Raw genomic sequence first — 26,374 nt, 5'->3', positions numbered from 1 at the left:
TATCAACCCCAGAGCCAGCGCTTTTCTTTGATGTGTCAGGACATCTCTGGGGCTGCAAGACATGAGTCAACAAGACTTATGGCTCAGTCTTGTCTGAAAGGCAGGACTGTATACACTGATCCATTGCTCTGGTATGCGTTTGACGTTAGGAAATGGTCCTTCACAAAGGAGTGCGGGGTAAGCATGGTGAATGCTCCACTGAAGATCAGTCATACATAGCACCCATTCAGATCTGCTTTACCATCACATAAATATCTTTTATGTGACATGGTTTGTTGATTGTTCCGTGCTTTCGCACAGCCAGCTATATCAGCAAGCACATAAGAATGCAAAATATTGCAATGCAATCCACGTTCTGAGTTTCACAGTGTGCAGTAGACCACCAAATCATGTTGTAACCTCAAAAACCCATCTAACGGCCATCCACAGTGAGCTTACCATATAAGCAAGGGGAGCCATGTGCTCTACTCACTCACAGGTAGGAGTAGATTGTCTCAGCCGTGAGGCAGCCTTTTATTGCAGCCGCTCACTGGTCACACGGGATTGCTTGTGTCCAGTATTCCCCCATGTACTCCTATTACAAGTGACAGAGAACCAGCACCATCATTAAACAAATGCACTTCAAAGGCTAGCCTGGGTGCTGGAAGGAGAAAGACAGGATGGCAGAAAGGGCCATGAGAGGCTGTTTTTGAGGATAAAGGGGGTCAGTGGGTATGGTGGACTGAGAACCCCTTTTCCTATAGCTGTTGCTGGAGCAGCTAGACCAACGACTCCAAACCACCAAGCAGTCAAACGGGAGTGGATATGTGCTCATGCGAGACAGTCCACCTGCTAGAAACATGTCCATATCATGTATGGGCACACACAATCCCATGATGTCACAAACACAAGAAAACTTTAGACCTCCTTACATGTTCAGATGGTTTACAGGAATGCCTGTGGATATAACAGTGACCATAAGAGAAGATATCACAGACACGATATGGGTTTTCAAAATATATGCTACATCAGTGGGCTAGTTCAAACCCTCCAGTCATCAGATTTAATTAATCAAAATTTACCAAAGCAATTAAAATAACAAAAATTTAAGGACATTGCACATTGATTATCTTGCAGGTTGCACCCTCATTAGTTGGCTAGCTGCTCTTGCCACACTACATTTGTTTCACTGAATTTGACTTTGAGACTGAATAAGGTAAAATTCTACCACATACCTCTTTGGCAATTGAATATCCAGTGTGTTTGTAGTGAAACGCCTGAAATAGCTGCCCACCTACCTACTCCAAGCATTAGAATCACAGATTCAAGTTATTATTAAATCACTGACCAAGCTGGTTTTCACTGCATCACAGACGGTTAACACACAGAGCTGGCAATCCCTTGCCTTTTTACAAGGCAAGTCGCTAGTAGTTGTCAAAGGTGCAGGACAGGTGAAGGGTGTAAGGAGGAGATTGCCAGACCACATCAAACAGCAGGCTCACCCTTTGGGTGAACTGACACCAGATGGATGAGACATCCAATCTGTGCCTGTCTGGACAGGCCAGAGCTGCACTCAGCCCGTCAGCCAGCAATCAGGAAAATCTCCCACACATGGCCATCATTACTCACTAATAAGTGACCATTCAGCAGAACATACAGTAAAGTCCCTAAAGAATAGTTAGAACATTCTATTTAGTGCTTCAGATCTCTGCGTACTGCATGTATTGCAATATCATAGTCTGTGATAATGCACAAATGTACAGCATTTGTACATGTTTAAGTATTTGGTTATGAAATTTACTTCTTCGAGTTACGCAATCTTGCAATAAGAATAATGGTGTTAAAAGTGTGTGTGCACGCCTCTGCCAAACTAACGAATGCTCTAACACCCTGCTTCCAGGATGTTAGGGTTAAGCATGTGTTTCATGCTGCCAGTACTGACACTTCTAACCAAGTGTGGACAAAGGGAAATGTAAACATAAGGTCCAGCTCTGATGGATCTGCTGGAGTTGGGCTGTAGGAAAACTCTCTGTCCAGCAGATTTGCTGGATCTGTCCAGACAGGAGCACCCAGGGCACACTTTCCAAAAACTTATTATTGTGGTCATAACATATTATGATTGCAACTTACAGTACATTGCAACATGTTAAAAAAAATTACATTGGTGAGCCCGTATAGTGATCTTCTTAAAGATCAGCCTGCGTTATTGCATTAGTGAATGCCATGATGTTTGATCATGCCAGATCACGCCAGAGCTTATGTGGATAATCTACGAATGGTTAGGATGTTCAGAGCATGCAGCAAAAAAAAAAAAAAAAAAATTGTTAATATGCTCATCTGTATGTTATAAGCTTCTTCAATATCTACATGGCAAAGGCCAATATCGCAATAACGAGTAAGTAACCATGTATTGCGTGGGCCTACTGCTCAGAGATTGCTCTGGGGGCTGAGTTATCCCACATCGGCCAGAGGCCTCGTCACATCCTGCTCAGCTCCCCACACGCCTGTGTAGTGTACATCAGGGACGGTCCGCCGTAAATCAGGCAGCGGAGGGGATTTAGGGGCGGCGAGAGAGAGAGAGAGAGAGAGAGAGAGAGAGAGAGAGAAGAGGCACTGGTCACACGTTAGCCTTTGCATCGGAGTCAGCAGGGCATCCCTCAGAAGCACGCTGTGCAATAACACAGCCCAGTCACTTTCAAGTAGTCCCAGAGCGCTCCCATTCGCAGGGGTAAAGGAAGTCCTGTTAGGGGATTCTCTCTGTGTAAAGTTTATGAGGTGCAGGGAATTTTTTGAGAAAGCAACAAAGTTTTCCCACATGCAAAACAAGTGGCAGAATTTTCAAGGATTTAAAATATGTATATTTTTATGTCTTTTTTAATTTTGATTAGACCATTGCTCTAACAACAAACAAACCAATAAACAAAGCATAAATAAACATGCAAGATTGAGTATTGTCATGGATGAGTCCTGGGATCAGTTAACCATTTTTTGGTCTCTCTCTGGTCTCCTTCCACTGGCTCTCAAAGGAAGGTGACCTGTCTTGCCAGATTTGTCTCTTTTGGTCTCCATCATGGTTTGCGTTAGTGTGCTCACTGCTTTGTAGCACCCAGGCAGAGGGAGATTTGTGGCCCTAATTTCCTTAAGATCCACCATAAAACTGCCTGCATTGTCTGCAGGGTAACCACTGGCTTGCACTGCAAGGGTGAATTACGGCCCCGCTGTCATGGTATCACTGATTGAACAGTCCAGCAGAGAACGTCAGTGAATGTAGTGAGGACATGCTTTTGTTAAATGGCCGGTATATATCATGTGAGAATATGGATACTGTTTGTGCATGACCAGTGACATCAAGAAAGCGGCAGAAAATTAACCAGGTTGGCAGCTTGTCCAAAATTCAAACATTAATTTCGTTGCACTGTTTTCAAGGTGACCTTATAGCTATAAAACAGGCATGAAAGCAAATTGTATCAAGCAAAATGAAAAGGAAATAAATATGTAGCCATCTGTGTGTGCATGCATTTTTAAAAGAACAGAGATCAAAGTAAGAGCTATTCCACAATGAATAGTCTCGGTTGTTGTCTAAATTCTATGCCGATCTAATTTCACATGTATTGGGAAAAGTATGCCTTGTTTATTATGTTCTCATTAACATATAAATTAGGTGCTCACAGAGCCACATCATTTTGAGCGCAGGTACTAAAAAAAAAAAGGAAACTGAGAGGTAGAACGGCAATAATCTAATGGTGTAGGCTGTCTGGCTTCAGTGGCCATGTGTTGCATGAAAATCCCCCTTAACTTGTGTGACCAGGAGAAGCATGAAATAAACTAACTTCGAACAATTAGGCTCCATTTTGTCACAATAACAGCAGAATCTGACTGAACACCTTCATTTAATCTGCATATCCTCCTGCAATGTCACCTGAGTACTTGAATATTATTTTTGATGATTAAACATGTTTTCCTTTTGGAGATGCCAAAGCCACGAGACTGAGTGGCTTTGCAGGATGCTGCCCATGCTGTTGAGTACACTAGAACGGGAGACTCACAGTGCTCAGCATCTTGCCTGTAACTGAACCACGGCAGGCAGTCACAACGTTCTCCTCCAACAGTCCACCAGAAAAAAAGTTCACAGGTGGTGGCTGGACACCCGCTAGATGTGCACTGAAAGCAGTATTCCTCCCCCAGTCTTCCTGTAGATGGAGGCTGAAGGTGGAGAGCGCCACCCTGCCACACGTTGTGCTCTCTCTCTCTCTCTCTCTCTCTCTTTCTCTTTCTCTAAATAGCTCGGGGAGTCGTAAAGCTGGGGAGAGGCAGGGGGAGGCGTTGGAACTGCACGCGCCCCGGGGGGGGGGGGGGGGGGCGAGGCCCTCACAAAGGGGCCTCAAAGCCGGGCAGCCCGTGACTTACAGCTGGGAAAGTGCTTGGAGGGCACAGGTGAAATAGGCCCATCAATGGCTCCAGGATAACGCCGTTTCTTTAGAAAGCCGCTTTTAGGAAACGGTGTATGCGTGGAGGAAGGCTGTGAGGTAAGGGCTTACATACCGCCCCCCGTCCCTACGGCAGCCAGGAGACACTTTTGGTGGTGGGAGAGATTTTTTACCCTGTTTCCAAACAAATGGGGACTGTTTCGCAGCTTGCCAGACGGGAACAGTTGCGTACACAGCCGAACACCTGAGCAAACTCGCTTCCCATGACAAACAGCCACCTGTCCTGCGCTGTTCGAGCGTGACGCTGACAGGCACTGCTAAACCAGCATGGGCTGACAGATTTTGGACAATCAGTCAAAGCCAGTTGCAGTGCAATACTAACACTCTTAAGAGCACCAGAGCACAGCTCAGATAGAAAAGTAGCTAGACAATAATGTGATGAATATTATTACAGTGAAGTTGTTCTTTCAGAGTCAGAAAATTCAGCGCTTACTGAAGATTACTAAAACAACCAAATGTGACGTGAAAATTTAATATGAAACACAGAAATTATGCTTGGTGATGTGAAGAAAAGAAAGGTATAGTCTGTGTAAGATGTTGATTTTTTACCAGTATTGAAATATTCAACTTTTACAAATATTCCTTTATGATAGATAATGTGAAAAAGTTTATTTTCAGAAGTAACACTTCATTTCGCAACAAAGGAAGTGAGCAACATCTCCATAGTTAACTTGTGTGCTTAAAGCAACAGCCCCGTTACCTTTCAATTTTGTTTAAAGCTCACTGTAATCTGACTACCATACACCCTCATTTTCCCATGACTGTCAAAGTATCACAGTTCTAGACACTAAAGCTCCATTTTTAAGCAGATCCATTTACATCCATCCAGATGAGGATTGGAACCAAAAACCAACACAGTGGGCAGGACTGCATAGCCATACCCGATTGGAATATGGGTGAAATATGAAGGATTAAATCATTAATGTCTAAATGTTGCTTCCAAAAAAGCGGAAATGTTCAAGCCAACCAGCTTTTTTTGAGAAAGAGAGCGAGAAAGTGAGCACGGCTGTCGGCTCTCACGTTATAAAATATGATACGTTGATTTTCTGATACAAGTAGTGTTTTTCAAGCCCCTGCTCAGGTCGCCATCTCTCTGTAAACAGCAGTGCATCCATTATAGTGGTACATTAACAGCACAGTGTGTACATTATAGCATATGACAGCCAGCTGATTAAGTGCATTCACTCTTCCAGCAGCTGAGAGAATAATTGTTGGGTGCAGCATGTACCTGGGCGCTCGAAAAACTCAAACACATAAAAAACAGCTTGGAGAACATTCCTTCGGGGTCAAGGGTCAGGCTGCTGAAAAAGAGGAGGCACGCTGGCAGGAGCTCAGCAAAGAAGCGCCTCACTGACGAATGACAGACCCGCACATCCGTGATGAGGGAATGCCTGATACAGTAGCTGGATTTGTGCTTGTGGATGGTTGTGTCACCGAGGGCCCCCGTCCCTCTTGACGGGGGAACGCCACGCGAGGCACAGGGCTGGAGTTGGCTTCATTTAGTCTGGTGTCCTTCCTTGACCCATTCACTTGGCTGGGCGCCTGGCAACGCTGCCATGCAGGGGAGCGCCACTCATCTGTTTCTGCTTCTCAGAGCTTTCAGCACCCTCAGAATGAATCTCGCTACTGGACTCCAACTGCAACATGACATCCACCCTACCGTTGCTACATGACATTCTCGCATCCACCCTACCGTTCTGCACATTCTCCACCATCGTGCTAAGGATGGTCTGACTTGAGGAGCTATTAACTTCAGTGACGGGATTCATTTGAATGTGAGCTTCTGTTATTTTTCAGCAACTGAGTAAAGCAACCAATCAATTGCAAAATTATTATATATTAATTACTATTAATTAATTGATATTATTACTATTTGACATCAGGTTTTTGGCAGCATCATTTTGTACAGTGTTTTCAGTATTCCAGGTGCAGGGGCGAGGTCATCGTAAACTTGCCACAGGCTGCGCTTCAGTTCATCTTCAGACCAGGGGGTGATTAAAAGCCCCTGAAGAGCGAGGTGTAAAACCTGAGGTCTTCATTCCAGCCTGACACTACAGGTGATCCCCTCAGCAGAGCCATGGGAACTACGAGTCTCACTTCTCCTTTCCAGTGAACTATTCGAAGCATGCCACACGGAATTGTGCATGCTGCTGCAAAAAGTCAAGACACTAACCCTTGCTTTATTTCGCGTCAAGCAATTGTAACATCTCGTATTACGACATGTCAACAGAGCCTGTGTGAAATAATTTGGTTTTGCTAAATTTTGCCTGAATCCAGTGGATACTAATTTCACTTGCCCTAGATGGAGTGATAGGAGAATAACCAAAACATTGGGGGCTATCAAATTCCTAAGATGACACAACACAGACTGTGGGATAAGACTGTGTGCAAGTGCAAGGTTAGCACAGCTCTGGGCTAGGCTTCTGTTTACAGAGCCGGGGGTCAGGCCGTAGTGTGTGGGAGGGGTACAGATGGCCATGTTATTTGAGAGGCAGAGTGGTTAAACACATCATATCAGCACTTTATCCTTCACTGGCTCGCCATCCACCGGTGTCACACTCCTCTGCCCTTGAATATGCCATATCTCTTTTTTGAACATCAGGAAGCCATCCAGAAACTAATAACTACATGCCGCTTGCACTGGTTAAAAATATTAACAAGGCGTAAAATAACATAATGCTGTCCAGATGAACACACACGAACAGACATCTGATACTGGTCCACAATCAGAAAAGAATCCCGGAAGCCTTTTCCTTTCTGTCAGTCTGACTGTCTCAGGTGTGCTGATCCAAAGAGAGTCTGAACCCTAGGATCTGTCTGCTGTGAGAGCAATGCTTACATGCCCCAACACCCAGCTAGATACTCCAGCCCTTCTAGTGACCAGTCATCCATTGCTAAGCCAAATTTCCATGCACTGCAGTGATGCATGTGCTGGAATTCAACTACATGAGCACTTGCACTGTATAAGAGTGTGCATGCAGAGAAAGCCATGCGCTTCTCGTACCTTGCACACGCACACACAGATGCACACATACTGTATACACAAATTCACACAGGCAGATATGTACTCACTCTCTCTCTCTCTCTCACACACACACACACACACACACACACACACACACACGCACGGAGAGAGAGAAGTGAAAGAGCAGTGCATACACTCGAGCACCACACACACAGTGAGTCACACAAAAGCTAGCAGTGAATTGCATAAAGTATGAATCCTCTGTGCCCATACCTTCGACATAGACCTCGTCGTCTCTCCTTGGCTTCGGTTTCTTGTTTCTTCCCTGATATCCTACACCATTTCTGAGTGAGGCTCTGTCCGACAGGACAGACTACACCAGCCAGGGAGGTGGAGCTGGGACGGACAGAAAAAAAAATTCAGCATGAATTAGCATTCCAAAAGGAAGCATGTGACTTTGTCTCGCCAATCGCTGGCCTCCGTGTCACCTGAGACCTCCCCACACTACTCCCTGCCTTTCTTGCTCTCGGTTTCAGTGGAATGGCTCTGACAGGATTGTAGTACATAGGATGTGTAATTGTCACTGAAGAAGCACAGTAACATTTTACTTTTATATTTAATCGCAGCATTGTCTGCTGTTTCTGTTACAAAAGGTAACAGGGCGAAGGATATTTTTTAAATAAATTATACAATTTTACACTCATAATTAAATTAGTGTAGGCAAAAGGGAGAAAATAAAAACAAAAGGGCCTGCAAAACGCCCCTGTTGGGCTACTGAATTCTGGCTCGCATCTTCCGTCTGACGCCCTGGTAGTCCGCTGTACCGTTTGCATGTGTGAATTACCCTTCATCTTCCTGAAGGCTCTGCATCTCATTACTGGTGGCGGTGGTGGTGTTGGGAGGGTGTTGCCTAGAGCACACCTCTGCTGCCTGACCCACATTGGCCCGACTTTACGAGTCCTCTCGGGTGTTAGAAAGCAATCCGCCCTGAACGGGCGAGCACTTAGGAGAGGCACGGCGCATCTGCAGACATCTCGCCGGCCAGACATAGAGAGAGCGGTCGGAAACGACGAGGGACGGCACGCCACTGAAGGTCATTAAAGGACGGAAGGCATAATGGCGTGGGACGCACAGGTGCACTGGCGGCACAGGGTTAATTAGGCAGGTCACAGAACAGCGGAGGATGTGAAGGGGCTTATTGTGCTATTTCTTCTGCTTCTGATAATAAGTTCCATAAGCTTCCTTTATGTGCACCAAGGGAGGTGAAGGAAATTCCGTGTAAGGAAATAGTATGTAAAGAGTAAAAATAGCTAATGGGAAAAAATGACAAGAAAGACACATAGCACAGTTTTCTCTCAAGAGACATATTATATTCAGGCCTTACATGGTAAGTTGCAGTTTGTGTTTCACTTTAAACCCTACACGAATAAAAGGCTGAGAAATATGCCCTTGTATGGACAGCTCCAGTTCCACAATGGATGTTGGCCCAGAGAGTGAGCTGAAGGCAGCGTTCAGGTTCGCCTTACCTTCAGTCCACTGATCAGAAACAGCAGTCGCTTTTTTTCTTTTTTTACAGCTCCCACCTCAGCTTCCTGGTGTCTAATTTACAACTTCCTGCTGTCAGCACTCCTGTTGATACTAATCTCCTGCCTGTTACGATACAAGTAGGACTCATAGATTCAGCCATGCCAGCGAGGATTAATAGATTCCTCGGGGCTAAACACCTGAAGTGACAAATGCACTTAAAGAAGCGCATGCTTGTCAGAACTCCATTTAACGGATGTTAATTTTTGATGCTCTGTAATGACTGGGGAAAACTAATGCTTCCACATAAATGTTGAGATGCTCAGGGGGGCGGGGTATGTAGGCCAAGATCTACACGTAAATGTCTAGTCATTATCACTACATCTAATTCATCCGTACAAACATTTCAAAATATCGATGGGAAGTGGCTCATTGTCAGGAATCCATTAGAGCGGTGTAAATGGCAGACTGTGGGTCATCCTCACAGTTGTGAAAGAGTGTGACCCCCCCCCACCGCCGAGGAGAGCCGAAAGGGAGGAGTTGAGAAGATGAAAGAGTGAAGGGTGAAGCGAGAAAGGGTGAGCCTTCACGCCATCCACCCTCAGCCCCCTATTTATGAGCATGCTCTCAATGACAGCTTATACCAGTGGGTGGAGTTCTCCATGGCGGCCTATTGCAGAGGCCCCATCACTCTTTATGAGGCTGTTGTCATGAGCAGAAAGAGACCCGCTTCCACCAAGCTCTGTTTCTTTTCTGCCGTAAACACCCCAGTGTCACTATAATTGCCCCCATATATATGAGTGACCATCCCCTTCCCCACCCCATCCTACCCTGCTCGGGGTGGTAAATCAGTCCCACCTCGCCACGTTCACCTCCACACACACCATGCTCACACCTAGCTTTTACGTCAGACAGCAGGCAGCCCGTAACCCGGCTGCGTGAGTTGTTCAGGTTGCGTAAGTGCTTCACCTTTAGATGCAGCACTTCCACAAGGACAAAGGAAAGTGATGTGCTGCGTTTCCATACGACGTGCAGCACGTGCAGCACGTGCCATGAACCTGCAATATGTTTCCAAAAAAAGTAGGTGTAAATGCTGAGATCCAAAAGCAAGATCAATATCATATGCAATTATGACAGACGTCATGCATTATGCATGAGAAACTCTGCAATATTAATGATGAAAACCCTCAGCCTTGTCCAGTAAAACCGCAGGAGGATTTCCCAGAGGTATTTACTAGATTCACATCCTGATGAAGTCTGAAATAGTTTCCAGCTGTGTATGTGACATCTACACCCACATCCTTGAAGTCTTCTTTGAAAAATATTGCACAGTGAATGTTTATTATGGTAAATGACAAAATAATTGGATCAGTTACTCACCTGTGAGCTCTTTGCCAGGTGTATGGCAATGTTTTCAGGTGTGAGGTTGCATCTGTGAAACAGATAGGTTTGGACAAGCCCATATTCAAGCTGTTGCATCGCTGCTGCCATCTTGTGGTCTTTTTTTGGTAGCAAACATAAATAATTAGGATTACAGTGTTTGTCGATACAAACAGTATCTCTGAAATGCCCAAACACATTTACCAAATCATGCATAATGAACACAATGAAGCAGTGAATTGATATATATTGCTAAAATTAATCCTGAATTTCATGTGTGACTGTTTGCCTACCTGGGAAAAGCCTTTCTACTAATCTTCCTCATTCTATACTTCTACCCTTCTTCCTCCTTTCCCACTATTTCCGATGCAGTTACTACCGCAGGCATACGAGTCCCTGTTACTGTAATATATGTTAGTCTTATTGTTGCTAACGCGCATATAACACTATGATATCACACTCACTTTGGTGAGTCTTGCTGCAGTGAGACATGAGAGTATGAATGAAATATGTGATTAGGGAGTTGTTTGTGATGTGTTTAAGGGATTAGTAATAAGACTCAGCTCCAGTAAACTGAGGTTACTGGTTTCCACAAAGACACCTCCTCCAATCACTGGGATTCATAAGCAATAACAATTTGTCAGCGGCTGAGTATAAATATAATGTGGTGGACCGTCATAACTCAAATGGCTGTAACTCACAACTACAGCGAGACAAATGCTCCATATCCATTTAAGCTGTTAGTCAACTGTTACATTTCAGCTCAGAAGGCATGAATTTCCGGTCACGGTGTTAAGTAAAGGATGAATCTGTCTTGATAAACATTGTTTCTGAGCTATAGCTGAGGGGCAGGCTCAGTAGTCAATGGCAGGAGCAGGTGATGGAGATGAGGATGTGGTTGTTTACACGTGTGTTTGTGTGAAATGAATGCAAAATCGAGTGAGGACAGGCGTGTGCGTGTGTGTGTGTGTGTGCGTGCGTGCGCGCGCGCGCGCGCGTGTGTGTGTGTGTGTGTGTGTGTGTGTGCGCGCGTGTGTGTGCGCGCGCGTGTGCACGCGTGTGTGTGCGTGTGTGTGTGTGTGTGTGTGCGCGCGTGTGTGTGCGTGCGTGCGTGTGTGTGTGCGCGTGTGTGTGTGTGCGTGTGTGTGTGTGCGCGTGTGTGTGTGTGTGCGTGTGTGTGTGTGTGCGCGTGTGTGTGCGTGTGTGTGCGCGTGTGTGTGTGTGTGCGTGTGTGTGTACGCGCGCGTGTGTGCATGTGTGTACGTGCAGTGTGTGGTGTGTGTGTGTGTCCTGTGGGATAAGTTATTCTCTGAATGGAAAGAACAGGCAGCTGCTCTTCCTTAGGCCTGTCCTTTCTCTCCATCTCTCTCGCTCCTCTTCCTGTCCATAACATCGGTGCTGCAGACCAGACCAAACCCCCTGCACTCCCTCCCCAGTGAGACCACCAGCTTGGCCAGAGAGCCCAGTGACCAAAAGGTAAGAGCTCTATTTACTTTGGTACTTGACCAAATGTCGATACCTTAACATACAACTTGTCTATTTTCTTATACATTAACTAAATACATTATTTGATCCCACACGAATTCAAATCTTGTTCAGTTAGTGTGTTCTGAAACCTTTTTGCACTTTTAGTTGAGTGTAAGTTGCTGATACCAATTACAGAGGGAGGAAATCAGACACAGAGTATAAAGAGTTCTCCCTGGAGCATACTAAACTGCCCTGGATTACAGGTCGAATAAAACTCAGTATATTGTACTCTAATTAATGCTGTAGTTACACTGCACCAGTGGTGGTGTAAAATAAAGTGTACCCACATCTGCTGTTGTGTCTGTGCCCATTTAATGTTAGACTGAGACAGCATTTACATCACTATCTTATCACCCTGGTCTCACGTGATCTATGAGGGTCTCTGGAAAATCTGAGGTGTGCCGTCGAGGCCACAGACACGAGCTAATTGGACACCCTTAGTGGTGTAAATCTAATCCTTTTGTGTATGTCTACACTGCTGTGCTGTGCAACTCTGGGCCATTCAAACCCACTCCTGTGCAGTAATTGCCCTACTTGGTTGGCAGAAAACAACTGAGCTCCTATTAGAGGCATTTCCCTTTAACGAAACACCACTCGGGCTTCCCTGGTGCCAGTAACGTCTCGGCACGCTCACTGTTAGGCGATGCATGATTCACATTCAACACCGTAAGCACGACCCGCTCCCAACTGCAGATTGTATGCATGGAAGCTACAGGCAGCAGCACTGCTTGGGCCATGGGAGATCTGGATTACGCTCCCAACTGTTTGCTTTTATGTGGCTTGCTGAGCGCAAATCAATGAGGACAAATGACCTCCATCCGAGTATCGGAGAGCGACCAGGGTTAAACGGAGACACTTGTCATAATACACAGAGGGCGGCAGCAGCTCTGGCTCAGAGTCTCTGGAGACAGTAATCCTGCGTCCGTTCTTTGCTCTTGGTCAGGCCCCTCTGTGACCTCTGGCACAAACAAAACAATCACCTTTCATGCAGAAGTACTGACTTAAGTGGAAAACAGGACTGTCTGATAATGACTGCTAATGAACGGCACTGCCTGGTAATGGCTGTTCCCATTTGTGTTCGCTATAGGCAGTGCTGTACATAGCGGGGACGTTGAAAGGGTCCTCTGGTGATGCCTTAGATAAAGGTTTTTCAGCTCCAGTGCTGTGAACAGTGTCCATGCTCTGTTTCCAGATCATTACCAAGCCCTTCTTCAGTTTATTCAGATGCACCAGAGCATGCAATACGGAAATCTAAAAAAGTAACCTCTGACACAATGCTAAAAGCAGTAGTTGCATCTTGAAGACAAATGTCTATACTTTTGTACACTTTTATATGTATTTTGGATAATAAACACCCCTTAACTGTTAACCTCGTCATTCTTGTAAATCTAGTGCAACACTGCAGAAACAAAATTGAATACCAGACATCTCACTCAGTAATACACTCAGTCGAATACATGATGAGTTTACTGCAAGCACAACATAACCTGTAGTCTTCTTAGAAAATGGTCTGTGTGTGATGGCCATGAATTTCCTTTGGACCAGTGAACAAAATTTCGTTAGTGGCATGAAATCCTGAAAACAAGCAATTATGGCATGTTTAACAGATGTGCTCGGGTAACCACATGGGTAGGGCAAAGGTCAATTGCTAGACCCTGGGAAAGTGACTAATTTCCTCTTGCTAGCTAAAGGTTTAATATGGTGCTAAAACCAAATGGTTTTGGCCATGTATACAACAAAGCGTCCATTTATATTTCCAAATACCCCATAATACGTATTATTCAAATAACTGGCATTATGCATTTAGGCATTTAGTTCATTTGCTGCACCAAGAAAATAGCTTATTTCCAAATACCCCTTAATACGTATTATTCAAATAACTGGCATTATGCATTTAGGCATTTAGTTCATTTGCTGCACCAAGAAAATAGCTTTTTAAAAATAAATAAAATCTCTCTGCTAGGTCTACTCCAGAGTAAGTATCAAACCTGCATCAAAATTAGCGATGGGTTTTTGCGTGTGCTAAACGAGATGAATATTACAATGAATTAGTAGGGAGAAAACAGCTTACTTACTTAATCAGTTTACTTCGTCCAAACAGCGGAATACAGTTTCTGCTTAGCAGCGGTTTATCGCTACTGTGGAAACACGTTGTAGTGGCTGCAATATTACTGGTCACAAGTTTAATCTGGGCTAAATTTATCATACATGACAGGCGCATTATGCACAGACTAGGGATCAATCGTTCTTACATAAATCTGGACAGGAATCCTTATTAGAAATTTAAGGAAAATAAAATCAACATGCAGGAAGTTTGATTGAGTTTCAAACATCCCCGACATGAAGCAGACGTATGAGTTATTACTAATCCACTAGGGGGCAACATGTGCTGACATTGTTTAACGATTAAAACACAAAATATCTCAGTTTGTCTTCCTTGATAATCGAAATTCTTTGATTGGGTTAGATGATCTAGTGGGCCATGCTTATATTTCTGCATCCTCCATCACCAGACTTCCATTTCCTTGCCAATTTACCACAGGGAAGAACAATGCTGACATGATGAACCTTTCTCGGGGTAAGTCCCCAGGAGCTCCCCCAGGTAACTCCATGTCCTGTTTGCACTGCTTTGAACTGCATCCTTCAGTCTCAGCAGGGTTCAAAATAACAGTATTATTCTCCCAAATAAGGGCTCAAACTGGGTGTGTGGACTGGAGAGAACCCCCTCATAACAATAGAGTAGGAGGAAAGTGCGCCTCCCTTTTTGCGTACTTCCACCATTAAACAGTTTGCTTAGTCCAAACCCCTGTTATTTCTCCTCAGCCCCTATCAGAATGTAAAGGCTCAAAACGAGAGACGTCAAAACAAGAGAGAGAACTTATGTCCCAAGTTGCCTCGTGTACATCACCTCGACCCACCTTGAGGAGTTTATGGTGGTGTCCTCTTTCTCTTCTCTTTCATGTAGTATTCTCCTAATTGTACATTCAGGTTATTGGAAGACTGCAGTTTATCCTTTTCCCCCTAGAACACTGAGCTGTCTAATCACTGTCTACAGTCCTACCTTATTGCAAATTAAGTGGAACAGATTTTGTCATGCATTATTGATGTCAGGGCTTTGTGTTCTTAGATTGGACAACATGACTTGGGATGTAAATCACCCACACCAATTGACAGCACCAGCAGTGCCTATAATCCAACAATCTCTCAGGTTCCTCGGAGCCAAAGTCAATAAGTCCAGCTGTGGGTCCCCGAGTTCAGCAGCAGATGCCAGGGTATACAACATGAAATCCTATGGTTTCCTCGCAGTGTAATTTCAACTAGCACATGCAGTGGAAAACAACTGTGTAACATGATTTAAACATTTTGTTGGCAATTCATTTAGCAAAATAATATCATCATTATGAAGACATACATTGACTATATGCGTCTGCAACATTCTTGTTCATGCAGACTCAGCCATTGCACAGTAGCTGGCCATGATGATCAACCTACCCAGACAGAGATGCAGTGTTGTGCTGCTGCCGATGACCCAAGGCCCACTGCACTGGCTTCCCCTGTGCTTTTGTTGCCTTCCTGTTCCAGCCTAATGTTTTGTGATGGCCCCATTGTCTACTTCAGCCATCGGAGATGGACATTCTGTCCAAGTCTTCCTAATTGGACTGCATGAATAAGGGCTACAGTATCCCTCAACAGAAAGAGGTGAAGAGAATCTCCGCATAGCTGCCTCTCTTTGCACTGATGTCCTAATTTGCCTACCTCGGTTTTACTGGAAGTTTCAGTTCGATTAGGAGAAGGTACTCCTCACCATGAACCTAAGCAAAAGTGTCAGTACGGATGATGGGGGCAGAGAAGACGAGGGCGCAAAGAGATTCAGGGATGGTGATGATGAGGATGATGATGATGATGAGGATGACCAAGGTATGCCTTGGTCAGACTGATCCCATCTCCTCTGACCCACATCTTGATGCCTGTGCTGGAACTCTTTGAACTGGGTCCATTCCTGCTTGGAGGTTCAAACCTTTCGCTGAACTGTGAGCACTGAAATCTTTCGCATACTCCCACAAGGCAAACTAATACAAACAGCTATCTTGAGATTACACTCACTGGTCATTTTATTAGGTAGGACTATCATAGAGGTGGCTTGAACCATTGCTAGATAGATTTAAGTTGGGTATTAGACCATTTTCAACACATCATTAACAAAGAAATTGCGGATGCATTGACAGTGAGTCCTGAACTGCTGTGAGTTTGTCAGGCACAGCAGTGTCACTGGGGTTTTCATCCATGCCAGTGTCACTGCTGGGTTGAGAGTGATGCAAAAATGTGATTCATATGGAGATAATTTTTACAATATAACAATTGTTGTAATCTCTACTCCATATATCACCACAATTATTTTCAAAAAAGCATTTAGGAATATCTGATCTGATGAGTGCTAAATACCGTAAATGGACATTTGCTCCTGTGCTGATTGCCATGTCCTGAATGCTCATTTGTGTGACGCAAATAAAGGTATTTCACTATAGTTCAAAGCTCATGCTGGATTAAGTTTCCAGTCATGTGACGGTGAGTCTGTGTGCTCCCTCCCAGATTCCCACACATCCTTATACGTGTTTATCCTTCACTAGTGAAAGTTAAATACCTTATAAATAAATACCTTATAATTTAGTTTATAGCCGAGCGATTAGCATCTAAATTGGATGCATGGAAGAAACTCTTTTTAATAGTGTTAGCTTGTACTCTGTGTTAAAAACAGAATATGACTTCAGTTCATGCCAATAGTTAGTTTCAGTGGTGTTGACACCAGGGCTGTCCTACAATAATTAGAGTCATTCATAAGCTTAAAAATAGCTAGTGTTTTAAGGAATAGATAAGAACAGCAGGTTAAAACTGTAATCTCCTCTGCTATGAACTCGCACAAGACTTTACTGTAACAGTAGTCCACCTGAAAAATTTTGTATCCCGCATGTATAAATAACCATGAAGAACACCACTCTCCCTAGTCCTTACCTTATCTTTCTCCATTCTGATTTGAGCTGGTAGGATGGATACTGTCATTGTTCTTTGATATATATGTCCTCTAATAGAGTTCTGTACAGAACTCTATTAGAGGACATTTCATGTGATGTTGGCTAAAGACACAATGGCAATGGCAAGCAACTTACATTAACGACTCACCAACAGAGAGTTACTATCCTTAAAGAAATATTCTTCTACAGGTATTTCTGAAAAATATACCGTGTCAAGCAAATAATTACCACATTGTATTTCTTGATCTCTGCTGGACTGCTTTATCCATATAAATTATGTTACCTAGATAAAAAAAAAAAGTGAGCAGCAGTCACAAAGTTTCCAATGCCTTTTAGAGAGTGCAATTGTATTTGTTTTGAATGCAAAATAAAAACGAATGTAGAAATGTTTAGAAGTACAATATTTTCTGCATTAGCCTAAATATTGTTGGTTTTGACAGTCAAAGAAAATCATTTTAAAGGAAATTAATTTATTTTTAATTTATTTTATCTTTGATAATGTATTGTTGTCATTGAGTAGCATGTATCTATTGCCACCCACCCAGTCCACCCAGTCTTTGATTTATAAAGGTCTGTTATTGTTTATAATAACTTTCAAAGAAAGCTGATTCAATCAAAAGAAACCAACAAAACAGCTTTCCTCTTTCTTTTGTTTGGTAAAGGCATGTACGTTTTTCCGGGATCATACAAAAGATTAGTTTCTTTCTTTATTTTTGTTTCGCTTTTTGCCGGATTGTCCCCTGCTGCAGTGAACAAAGGTATAATGTAGTATTTAGATAATGTGGTGATGACATCTTCTTCTTGATCTCATATGGAATCCATTCTGGGGGAAAAAAAAAATATTTAGGAATTAACTTAAGAAGTTTGAATATAGACATTAAAGTATAATACAAATCTTGTCCACTTCAAATGTCAATTAACAATCCTAATTTATCACATAAATGTGAGTTTGGATGACATTTCCTATTTTCACTTGAAATATCTTAAGACAATTTTGAGTCCTAGCTGAAACATTATCTTTCCATATCTTTCATTTTCCCAGTATTTATATAGTTCAGCTCAAATCTGTTTGCTATATTGTGTTCATCTGTATCGTGAATGACATTAGTGTTTTACCTTAGTAATGGTACACATGCTGCGTTGTCATCATTCTTGACAAATGAATGATTATGCTTAGTTTTTAATGTAGTCCTCACCGTAGTTAAGTGATACACAGTAAGGATCTGTGCCATATGTTTCTAATGTCATTAGGAGCTGTGTCTTACAGTTGGGTTTAGATGTTTAAAAGAGCATGGGACGTACCTTATTAGACAAACCGTCAAGCCGGTTGCTACCTGAGTTTTATCCAACCAATCACAGCATCAGTTGAGGGAACGTACGTGACAGTGAACAGCTTCATTCAAAACCTCCGAGCGACCTGACCTACAGATTTAAAAATCATTTCACGGTGACTATTAAAATATAACTTTTTTCATTTGTGCGCTGTGAAATTTCTAAGTTAAGTGTGACGCTGTGAGTTTGTCCAAAGAACGACTGCAGATCTGAATTTACATCGATTTTACGATTTTTTAAAGAAAAGGATTTTCTTTCAATCTTTATCTGATAAACAGCACACACATGGATTCTAACAGAAAGGTAATAACGATATTACGTTTCAGCGTATTTCACTGTTAACTCTAGTGTAAGAGGTGTCATCATTTATCGACGTTTGGAATGACATTTTTGGAGGCGTCGTTTCTTTGAAAAACGAATGTGTTACGCGCTTATAATATGTTTATAAACATTTTTTTCTTGCATTTTAGCCTTTAGTGTTTTGGCAAATATATATTTTATAAAATTGTAATCATGATTTTATGTTTTGGTGGCAAACATGTATTCTTAAATACACTGATATATTATCTCTATAAATGTACCAAATTAAAAACTACATCCCATTGATATTTTACAAATTTGTAGGCCTATTCAGTCAGGTGCGTGGTATCACTGTGGGTCCACAACAAATTTCTGCGCCTCATGTATGATAAGAACTTTATGATCTTTAAATATGTACAATTTACTTTATGATCTTTAAATATTAAAATATGACCTTTAAATTAGCAGACAGATGTGTAATTTAATAAAAACACTGGTGAGTCCCATACTTTATTATCTTTAATCCTAATTTAATTGCACAACATAGTTTTCAGTAGTGTGATTTTTAAAATACTTATTTAAAATACTTTTAAAATACTTTTCCTGCTTCTCATGCAGTTTATTTAGTTTCCTATAGTAAGTGTATATTTAAATTAGAATTAAATTGCTGATATCAGGTAACACTTCCCTCCTAAGCTTACTTCTGTTCATCAAGAGAATTTATTGTGTCATGGCCAAGAATTCTTTCGTTGAATCAGAACTTGATTGTTGGCAGCCCTGCATTGCGTAAAATCATAAGATCACATAATGCCAGGGGTATTGTGGCTTAGACGCTTCCATCGGAGTGTATCCCCACCACTGACAGCGACTGCACCCAGCATGACATGGCATAATGTACAATTGTTATATTCATAACATTTTCGATGTTTTGGACTGGCTGCTTTCCCGATCCCGAAATCCAATGTTTATGATTAGGAGGTGCACGCTGTTTGAGGTCGTTTCGGGGAGAGGGGTAAAGAGACGTCCTGTATAAGGACTTACAATACAATACAAGGTTGGTCACGTCAGTCCCACCAAGGCCACGGGGGCCTAGAAGGACGTACACTGTGCCTGTGTGTTCAGCCCACTTAGGAACAGCCAGCTGTGCCAAGGAACCTGTTTATGAGTGACCTTGAAGTGTAGGAGTGACAGCATGCTACTGTGTAAACTAGAATGGCAATGGCAATTATAGCAGATATATTGATATCTTCTCTCTTCATGTAAAAAAGTGATGGTCTCTTTTTTTTTTAAGAATTCATATTATGATCAAGTGGGACCTTTGAGTAGGGTAGCAGATCTGAGTGCATGAAGATGATTAATGCATTTAAATGTATTTGCATTACGATAATGTTTACAAGTGAGAGCTGTTCAAGGTTCCCTGAGGATGACTATCACACGTAATAGGAAAGCTGTAGTCATCATGACAAGGAATTATTGCATTAATTATTGGTATTAACCAAATGTGCAGTCCTCAACCAGCCTGGCTTGAAGAGTTGTCTGTAAATAGCTAGCAACCCTACAATGAGGAAAAAAACAGATTACAACTCTATAATATCTTCCATAATGTCAGTGCTCAAAGTTGGAGGATACCTCCGCCAGTTGCTTCTTTTTGAGATTTTGTTTTATACATTCATATTTATACATCCTGGTTTCAGTCCATGTGTGCTGAGCCACTTGTTGAATATTTAATCAAGGAGATCTATTACAGAAAGCCATTAAGACATCATTTATTGGTGATTTCTAATATTCAAAAAACAACAAGCCAAATTGAAACCAATGCAACTTATAATGTGGTGGTCAAGGACATGGTATATGTAACTGTACAGTTGCCTCAGTGCTATAGAAAGCTTATTTGCCTTGACTACATTAGGCTGTCCTCACCAAAACACAGCAACTCAAGATGGAATGCATGTGTTACACAAAAGCTTATTGTTGAGTGTGCGGGTGGAGGTCAGAATAATTACTCTTGCCAGCTTGTGTGAGTTGAGCTAGTCGCAGATCCCAGTATTTAGAGTGGACTATGAGAATGCCTGTCTTTCCCCTTAAGCACCATAGAGGACAATATGTAACCTTGCCTTCCACCAAAAATGAACTCAGTGCACTGTCTTATCTTTTATACAAATAGTGAAAAAAAAAAACCATGAAGTCATTCACTTGGTAGTCTTACTCAAATACACACATAGGCACTGCTTTGTTGGATATGCTCATACTGTTTATAAGAAACAAGTGTGCAAGGCTTTAATAAAAACAGTTGGGTGCACACACAAAACAAACAACAAATGCAGCAATGCAATGAAATGTCGATCATGAGAAGACAAGAATTTGCACACCATTAACACACCAGGAAGGATTTATAGACAGGTGACCAGCACTGTAATGAGACACACAAATTCAACTAGGACAACTCAAAAGACTAATGATTGGGTTCTACAAATCTCGTGAGTAGTTTATTTTTAAAGGCGGCCCCTGTGTCTCAATTACAACAGTATAAATAAAATCTTGCTTGCAAAAACAAGACTAAACCTGTTTTTCAGGGACAGTTGTAGCTCAGTGGTTACAGTACTTGACTAGTAATCAGAAAGTTACCAGTTCAAGTTCCACCACCATCAGGTTGCTACTGTTAGACCCCTGAGCAAGACCCTTAATGCTCAAGTTGTGTTCAGTCAGAATTCTAAGTCTGTTTGGATAAAAGTGTCAGCTAAATGTTTTTGTCTTGTTATTTTCATACAACTGCTAATCCATATATTATGCATCACTGTTTCCAACAAATTCAGCCAGAGGATTAAGCTTACTTTGCTTAATGCAATGCATGTGCACATCTGCATGCACATTTGTAATGTTTATATGTGGCCAAAATTTGCTATGTTATTGGTGTATAAAAACTTTTAAACTAAAGATTGAAATGATTAGCTATCCTTTTTTTTTTGTCTGTGCAGACTGTGACAACGCAACTGATGTTGGCTGTGGGCACAGCTGTAATTGGCTCGCTACAGTTTGGCTACAACACAGGAGTTATCAATGCACCACAGACGGTAAATGCAGTTTCTGTCATGGCTAGGGACTAGTCAGTTAAAAATAGATCTAATATAGACTTTTGATCTTAAAATAATATTAAATCTCAGTTGGTTTGAAACATTCATTTCCTTATCCATAATTATATTCCACATTACATCATGTCACGCTAATATTTTGCCTAGAAACTATAGTCATGATATGTCCCTTGGTATGTGCTCACCAAGATAGATGTACCCCTTTGCTTCCAGTTAAAAATAATCTGTGAAGAGGCATCTATTAATAGACAAGCCCTATCTGGCAAGGTTTAAAGTCTCTTTTCCATCCCATACATGGATAACCACCTCTGATGCTAGACAGGTCTGATACTACATGGTCTAACTGATAACTTGTAATGAAAATACGGACTATCCATTGAAAGATGGCTGGAGATTGATTATAGAAATTAGCTTTATTGGTAATCTTAAGGATTGCAATGTACACAATGCAATGAGACAGTCTATTGTACAGTTATTTTTGTATAAATTAATATAGGAACAAAATAATGTGCCTGAGTGCATCTGGCCATATGGCAACTCTGTGTTTGTGTAACTCAGGGAGACAGGATACACCTGCTGGGCAGACTTTAACAAAGTGGGTAAACTAGATATCAGGTAACAGGAACAGGCACAAGAACACTATGCATACAAACAGATAATCGTAGGCTTGATATGAGATCATAAAACAGGTAAAATATCAAACAAGATACTTAACAGAAATAAACAGGAGCAGCAGGTCCAGACTGCTCAGACAGAATTCACCTATATAGTTAAAATGAAGCTGAGAATGCGGAGTCTTTACTCCCTCTGCTGGACCAAAATCAGCCATACTAGAGTGTTTCTGAGGTTCGAATAGAGCAGGAGGTCTGGGTACCACACACAGTGTAGATGCCATCCTAATCTAACACACCACGGTCTGACTTGGCATGCAGAAGCATTTGGAAATTTTTTAGGGTCCGAACTAAATTTTGCACTAATAACTACTGATATACATGTAACTCCTTGCGTCCACAAACAGATTTTTTTTTTTAACTATTAAATGAATTGCCATAAATTGTCCTATAAATAACCTTTATCTGTAGCATTATTCACAATTTGACTGCACAAAATTCATCGAGAGGTGCATAAATGAAATACCTGCACGGCGTTCGAGTGATTCTATATCATTTGTAGGTACATGACTGGTCTTCTTCCATTATTCTCCCTTTTAGATCATTGAGAGCTTCTACAACGAGACGTGGTTTAACCGCTATTCAGAGTACATTCCTGCGAGCTCCCTCACCACTCTTTGGGCCTTATCTGTCGCCATCTTCTCTGTGGGAGGCATCTTTGGCTCCTTCTCTGTAGGGCTCTTTGTCAACCGCCTGGGCAGGTAACCTTTCATGACCCCACCACAGGCTTGCTGAAATCCATACACAAACATTTTGTTCTTTACAGCTTAACATTCTGTTCAATCCCCTTCTCTCTGGATCACGCTGCAGGAGAAATTCGATGCTCATTGTTAATGTCCTGGCATTTATAGCAGCCACATTAATGGGCTTCTCTAAACTGGCTGCCTCTTGGGAGATGTTGATTATCGGACGGCTGGTTGTAGGCGTGTACTCAGGCCTGTCCACAGGCTTTGTGCCAATGTATATTGGTGAAATTGCTCCAACTTCTCTACGTGGAGCACTGGGCACACTGCATCAACTGGGCATTGTCATAGGCATCCTCATGGCACAGGTAAATAGGAGCATTTATCATGAAACTCTTGTTTATGCACACTGAACTTATAAGAGTAATTTTTGGTTATGCTCATCCTACTTTGGTTAATCGCGTCTGCCTTGCCTTGCAGGTCTTTGGTATTGACAACATCATGGGAACCCCTTCCATGTGGCCTTTCCTTCTGGGCTTCATCTTCATCCCGGCCTTGATTCAGTGCACCCTGCTGCCCTTCTGTCCTGAGAGCCCCAGATTCCTCCTCATCAACCAGAACGAGGAGAACAAAGCCAAAAGCGGTGAGAGCCTTAAAGCTGAAACACTGCCACTCACGAGCACACCTGCCCACGCAGACCTGTGGGCAACGTTGCATTTAGCTGTCATGGGGCCGCGTGTAACTGCTCAGTGTCCCGGCAGTTCTGAAGAAGCTCCGCGGTACAGACGACGTGAGCGCAGACATCCAGGAGATGAAGGAAGAGAGCCGGCAGATGATGAGGGAGAAGAAGGTGACGATCCTGGAGCTGTTCCGCTCACCGCTCTACCGCCAGCCTCTCCTCATCGCTGTGATGCTGCAGCTTTCCCAGCAGTTGTCCGGCATCAACGCTGTGAGTGAACTCTCCTGTTTGTAGGTTCAGCTTGGTCTGGTGCTTAAGAAGTTTGAGTGTGTGGAATAGTCGTGCTTGCCTGCATCATTTTGAATTTAAAGATTCATATCCAAAACCGGCTTGGGGTGGAGGTTCCTTCAACAACCAGGGTCTATTTTAGCCCTGTTCATTTGATTGTGTCCCAGGTTTTTTACTACTCTACAAGTATATTCAAGAAAGCAGGAGTGACCCAACCTGTTTATGCGACCATTGGTGCTGGTGTTGTGAACACTTTATTCACTGTAGTGTCTGTAAGTTACATCTCTTTTATTTTTGCTGTTGTTAACTTCAAGTCTGATAACTTTCGACTTTGAGTCTAAGTTCTTAGCTACATTTATACTGATTTTTGTTTACATCATTGGACATCATTGAATGTGTTGTATTATAGTTTCCAGCTTTTGGCATAAATATGAATGTGTTTTTGTATTAGATATATCGCCAGTCCTTCAGATGTTTTTAGTGTACTTGACCCAACATCTCCCTCTTCTGCAGCTGTTTGTAGTGGAGCGAGCAGGAAGAAGATCTTTGCACCTTCTCGGGCTGCTGGGCATGGCAGTGTCTGCCTTCTGCATGACCGTCTCCATGGCTCTGACTGTGAGTGCATCCTTCTTTTTAATACTCTATTTATTGCTATTTGAATACCTAAAGTTTACAAGCAGAACTGTAAACATGCTTCTAGTACAACTATCACAACCTACAAGTGATATAAACACCAGAAATTATGCAGCAGTTTTCCATCCTTTCCTGCAGACATGACCCATAGGGCAGTGCATACTCCAGTTAAGAATATGGATGTATTCGTAACTGATCTATATATAAAGAATATATTTTCTTCAGTATACTGAATGAATAAAACACAAATCAAAAGTACACCGTTTTTCAAAAACAATACAATTGATGAAATGCCATGCGATTTTTAAGAATACTTGTTTTCATATATGAGCTTCCTCATATACTGTGCTATACAGCAGACATTTTAAAGGCATGAACATTACATACCTTTGTTTGCTGTAGTTTGTTACATACCTTTGTTTGCTGTAAATATTTTTATATCATTGGGTAGAAAATACAAATGAGCTATCAAATAAGATTCATACAGATAATTATAATATTCACAAAATAAACATGCATTAAGAGACCCTGCACAGTTTGACAACACACAGTTAAGTGATGTTCCAGTGCTTATTTATGTTCATGCAATGCTGTCCAGGATCGATTCCCAGGCGTTTCCTACATCAGCATCATGGCCATCTTCATTTTCGTGGCATTCTTTGAGATTGGCCCAGGCCCTATTCCGTGGTTCATCGTGGCCGAGCTCTTCAGCCAAGGACCCCGGCCTTCTGCCATTGCTGTGGCTGGCTTCTCCAACTGGACCGCAAACTTCATAATAGGAATGGGTTTCCAGTATGTAGAGGTATGGTGATGTAAACCAAGTTATTCCTGAGTACATTTTTCTTAATTTCTTACGTTTCAGTTGTTTCTGATCCATACCTTTCTTCCTCTTTCTCTTTCTGTTTGTCCGTTCTCAGCAACTGACAGGTCCGTATGTCTTCATCATCTTCACAATCCTGCTGCTCATGTTTCTCGTCTTCACCTACTTCAAGGTGCCTGAGACCAAGGGGAGGACATTTGATGAGATTTCAGCAGGCTTCCGCTCTGCAAGGGAGAAGTATTCCCCAGATCAGCTCAACGTGCTGGGGGCAGACTCCCAGCTTTGAGCCCTTTACTCTGTTCCCACATATATCATATAGACTGACCCAGTGGCTCTCCATAAATCTCAGATGGGATACTACAGTATACAGTTGTGAGAAAACAAATTATGAATCTTGTGAATCATTGGGGTTGTCTGGATGTCCACATGAATAACTCCTAAAGTGTGAGCTAATATACTTACCATAATAAAACATAAAGTCTTATTTAACAAACACCCATAATATTTTACAATATCTTGATTGAACAAATAGTTAACGCCTTACATTCCAATGTCCATCCAGTAGGTCCAGTTTATTACTCTTCACTCACAGCTAGATACTATGCATATTAGTTTCAGTATAGTTACAGAATAACTCACATTAATTATGATATAATATCCCTTAATATTTATAACTAAATCATAAGTCTGGAGTTTAAACATGATACCCAAGGTCATTCACAGGAAACATATGTGATCCCTGCTTTACTGGCAATAACCTCAACTAAATGCTCTCTGCAGCAGCTGCCCAGACTGCGGCTCATTTCTCTGTTATCTCCTCTAGTGCTTTAGTTTATGTGATGTCGGTGGCATGTCATGCCACAGAATGTCAATGGGACTGACTTTAGCATTCGGCCACTTTAAAATACAGACTTTCAACAGCTGAAGTCCTTCTGTTGTTGGTTTACTCCTGTGTTTTGAATATTTAGCATGGCCTAGCCTCTTCAT

General features: G+C 42.2%; 1 protein-coding gene and 1 long non-coding RNA gene across 3 annotated transcripts; one reads left to right on the top strand and one right to left on the bottom strand.

Annotated features, from left to right (window-relative positions):
- The first annotated feature begins 11,718 nt into the window (after nt 1–11,718).
- slc2a1a (solute carrier family 2 member 1a) lies at nt 11,719–26,155 on the top strand. 2 transcript variants are annotated; one of them, XM_026998132.2, is made up of 10 exons: nt 11,719–11,811; nt 21,500–21,595; nt 22,825–22,985; nt 23,095–23,335; nt 23,448–23,610; nt 23,729–23,916; nt 24,102–24,206; nt 24,448–24,549; nt 25,166–25,369; nt 25,485–26,155. In XM_026998132.2, exons 2-10 carry the CDS (start codon nt 21,518–21,520, stop codon nt 25,671–25,673), a joined length of 1,431 nt encoding a protein of 476 aa, XP_026853933.1. In that variant the 5' UTR covers nt 11,719–11,811; nt 21,500–21,517; the 3' UTR covers nt 25,674–26,155. The 2 variants fall into 2 exon arrangements, with proteins under 2 accessions (XP_026853933.1, XP_026853932.1); XM_026998131.2 differs by lacking the exon at nt 11,719–11,811 and adding an exon at nt 18,248–18,527.
- On the bottom strand, nt 17,142–18,156 carry LOC118240710. Its single transcript, XR_004775583.1, has 2 exons — nt 18,009–18,156; nt 17,142–17,715 (listed from the first exon to the last, which is right to left on the bottom strand). It is a non-coding gene; the product is annotated as an uncharacterized LOC118240710 (long non-coding RNA).
- Nucleotides 26,156–26,374: the final 219 nt, after the last annotated feature.

This window comes from Electrophorus electricus, chromosome 24, assembly GCF_013358815.1.
Source record: "Electrophorus electricus isolate fEleEle1 chromosome 24, fEleEle1.pri, whole genome shotgun sequence".
Lineage (NCBI taxonomy): Eukaryota > Metazoa > Chordata > Actinopteri > Gymnotiformes > Gymnotidae > Electrophorus > Electrophorus electricus.
The sequence above is the reverse complement of the archived record's forward strand: the minus strand, read 5'-3'. Positions and strand labels throughout refer to the sequence as shown.

Coding starts and splice junctions, on each gene's coding strand:
- slc2a1a (XM_026998131.2), top strand. Junction 21,596..22,824: donor TTATCAATGCACCACAGACG/GTAAATGCAGTT, acceptor TCTCCCTTTTAG/ATCATTGAGAGCTTCTACAA. Junction 25,370..25,484: donor TGGGTTTCCAGTATGTAGAG/GTATGGTGATGT, acceptor GTCCGTTCTCAG/CAACTGACAGGTCCGTATGT.